Raw genomic sequence first — 3,438 nt, 5'->3', positions numbered from 1 at the left:
CTTTTGGCAGGGTTATGTCCCAGTGAGGAAAGGCAGAGGTACAGCTTGACTGGATCAGTGTCTCTGGAAACATCGAGACTTGGCTGTGTGCTCCTAGTGGTGGTAGGGGGGGGGGCTGATTAAAAATAGCAGAGCTGGAAATTACCTACTCTTGGGAAAACACAACTCAGTTATTTTGTGTGTGACTGTATAGTGAATTCAACCCTTCAAAGAACATAGGATCAGAAAACCACAGTTCTGCACTCCTGAATTCTAGTGCACAGTCCAAAATGCAGCTGCAGCAGGACTTGCTGCTCAGAAGAGGCTTGCTGTCAGGGTAGAAACATGGCAAGGGGAGTTGACGTTCTATTTCGTGTAAAACCATATCTGATTGTTTCTCTCTCCCCTAATTTCCAGCTTCTGAGAGTTAAGGAAGGTAGTGAGCTCTGCTGAAAAATCAGGGCTTTTATGGTTTTGTTTTGTTTGATTGTTTTTTGTTTTGGTTTTTTGCTCCTCAGTGTTGTATCAGATGATATTGGCTTGTGGGCTTCAAATCTTTGAGGCTGGAATGTTTTTTCTAGGCTTTGTACTGCACCTCTTATACCTCTGCCCTCCTGCAGCCTTATAAGCAAGTTTTTGTTGTCTTTTTTCGTCAGAGGTAGTAAACAGACTGGGTGTGACACTGTGTTCTGTGTCCAAGCAAAGTGTTGGAGAGCCGTAGCATGAGGGAAGCGCCTGGCGGGCCACTGGTGGGACGTGCTGTGCCCTTGTATGTGATGCTCTGACCTCCCTTCATCCCCTTTCCTTCACTGAAAAACCTAAGAACTGCCCCTCTACCCCCCACATCTGAACCCAGGGAAATCTAGTGTTTACCTTCTGTGGGGAATTTACATGTGCTGTGGGCTGCTCAGAAAATGGGTACAGAGAGGTTGCCTACTCCTGAAGCTTGATGTTGCATATAAGTATCTTGCAGAATCTAGGCCTGAAGCAATTGTGCTGTCAACTCCAAAAACTGGAATTTTGCAATTTTATTTAGGTCAAAAGACCCATGAGAAATAGATACATTAGAGAAGAGAGAGACACTGAGAGCATGTGTAGGTGTCCTATCATCTAGATAGTGGTCTCTTGGGATTACGGTGTTACACAAAATAGCTGTGTTAGTGCTACAAAGAGAGCAACTCCCACTGCAGCACTCTGCACTCAGTCCCAGTGATTGTAAACAATCGTTCTTTGTTTTTCCACAGGCCTTATTTTGAACTCAAGGCAAAGTACTATGTCCAACTGGAGGTACGTATGTAATTCAGATCCATCTGAAACTCTTTACTGTTTACGGTAAACATTGAAATTACATCTAAAGTGCTCCGACAACTGTGCTATGTTTCTGTAAAAAACCAATTCAAAACCTCTTGAGCAATTTGCTAAGCACATTTTAAAGATAAAAGACTAAGAGAGGCTTTGTTTCCTCGTGTGAAATCAGAGTGTTCAAACCCTGCTGCTTACTGCCAGAACCAAACAAATACAGTTTGGCTGGGTTTATTTCTTGTAGTTTAATGTGTCTGGGGTTTATTTGTTTGTTGTGGATTTTTATTTGAGTTTTTTCCCTATGTTTTATGCTTCAGACTGTTTGACTGTGCTTGGGGTGCTCTTTCATGTTTACTAGTTGGATCAATTAGCAGAACAAGTAACCTGCTTGTACTAAAACATCACGCAGATGTGAATTTCTGATTTGGGGTTTGGGATAAGTGGGCTTTGTGATTTGGCTTGATAGCTTCCAGGGCTTTTTATTTTTAGTAGTTTTTTAGTACTTCATTCACACACTTCATTCTGTGTGGTACAATGATGTTTGGCCAGTGCTTGGGCATAGCATGTGCCTTGCAGGGCACAGTGTCTCTGGGGTGGGCATGGCACTTGTTCATGGGATGGTAATCCCTGCTACTACAGCCCTTACTCTTGGAGCTGCCAGGGCAGGGAGAGCAAAGTAGCCCTCCAAATTCAAATGCAAGAATCACTCTCAACTTGAGTGACTTTTGCTGCATGTGACCCCCAAAATGAGGAGCCCGACTCCTCTGAGTTGAAGGGTGTTGGCTTGTGCTGTAGTTGGCTTGTGCTGTAGTTGTGTGTGATGTGCACAGGGTTTAAGTGGAGCACGTCGCCTTGCACTGTTGGCCATGGGTGCAGGAAGGCTCCAGTGGGGTGCTAGGTCAGTAGGGACCTAGCCAGAAGAAGATTCCTATTCCTTGCCTGGGATGCAGTGCATGTGCCACATCTTTTCTCATGAGCCCATCCCTGGGCTGCCTGAGATGCGACAGCTCTTTGTAAGCCTTGGAGACTCTGGTGCACACCTTCTTCTTGCCAGGATCCAGGCTTGGGTGCTCTCTGCTCCTGTCTTGCCTGCCCACGTAGCTGTGGTCAGCAGCTGTTGCTGCACAGAGCTGAACCCCTGCCTGCTGGGTGCCAGCCCGATAATCCCTTCCAGCTGGAGGCATCTTTTGAGAAATACCCTTTTTCCCATGAGCAAAGGCCCATTGTTAGGCAACCTGTTGCTTCTCCATGGCAGTAGCTCAGTGCCCTTCTGAAGCAAGGTGATTGTGTAAAATGTAATGCAAAACACAGCACAGATCGCTTTTAATGTAGAATCTAAAGTGTTGAGACAGCCACAGCCACACAAGCAGTGTTTTCCCTTTGGGAAACAGGGGATACAACACTTTCACCCTTGCTGTAGCGTGGTGTTCATGCCTGGGGACACGGAAACTGCTGTATAATAGCTGTCAGGGTGTGAGGCTTGCTGCTTTCTGGTCTCAAGGTTTAGTGACCAGAAATGATGAGTTTGGTGCTCAGTGGAGAGTGAGGCTTAGTCCCCTCAGGGGTGATGATCCCCAGCCTTGCTCTGCCCTGCAGACAGGGGCTGTCAGCAAACCTTAGGGGTGGTTCTCGAATAAGCAATGACGTTCTGTTGAGAGCTGCACTCCTGTAAATGAGAGATCCTGCACGTTAACTGAGTGGGGGCCCTGCTCTGTGCTCAGCCAGGGGGCAATTACCACCCTCCAGAGGCAGACCCAGGCCTTGGCTCCTGTGGTTTGCCTTGCTGTTGTCTCCTTCACAAGCGTCACTGCCTGTGCTAGGGTGCTTTTGAATTCCAAACTCTCCCATCCCCTAGATGATATCTAGCCCTGGTTTGTGCCAGCTTACCTGTGTAGAGCCAAGGCACCTGGACACATAACAGGGACCTGTGTGCTGTGTGTCATTCGTAGTGAAAGTCCATCTAATACCGGGAGCCCCCGGTGGTCCAGGGGAAAATTCACTGCACTGTCACTGCAGAGACCCGGGTTCGATTCCCGGTCGGGGCCCCTCCCCGGGCAGATGGAGCTCGTTAGCCCTGTAAGGCAATCCATCTACGTCCTGAGGACCTCACTGCCACCGTCCAAGCGTGCTTGGCCCCGGCAGATGAACCTCAGGATT

The 3,438-nt window shown here is 47.8% G+C and overlaps 1 protein-coding gene across 1 annotated transcript in view; it reads left to right on the top strand.

Moving 5' to 3' along the window:
* The window catches only part of SH3BP5 (SH3 domain binding protein 5), a 53,051-nt gene that overhangs the window by 42,978 nt on the left and 6,635 nt on the right, over nt 1–3,438 (top strand). The window contains exon 6 of the mRNA XM_027897235.1: nt 1,224–1,266. Coding sequence (XP_027753036.1) covers nt 1,224–1,266 — 43 coding nt within the window. The remainder of the gene's footprint in view (nt 1–1,223; nt 1,267–3,438) is intronic.

This window comes from Empidonax traillii, unplaced genomic scaffold (genome assembly GCF_003031625.1).
Source record: "Empidonax traillii isolate 1590-97213 ecotype Southwest subspecies unplaced genomic scaffold, ASM303162v1 scaffold19:size3308961, whole genome shotgun sequence".
In the NCBI taxonomy this organism is placed as follows: Eukaryota; Metazoa; Chordata; class Aves; order Passeriformes; family Tyrannidae; genus Empidonax; species Empidonax traillii.
Note: the sequence above shows the minus strand (reverse complement) of the source record. Positions and strands in the feature narration are given on the sequence as shown.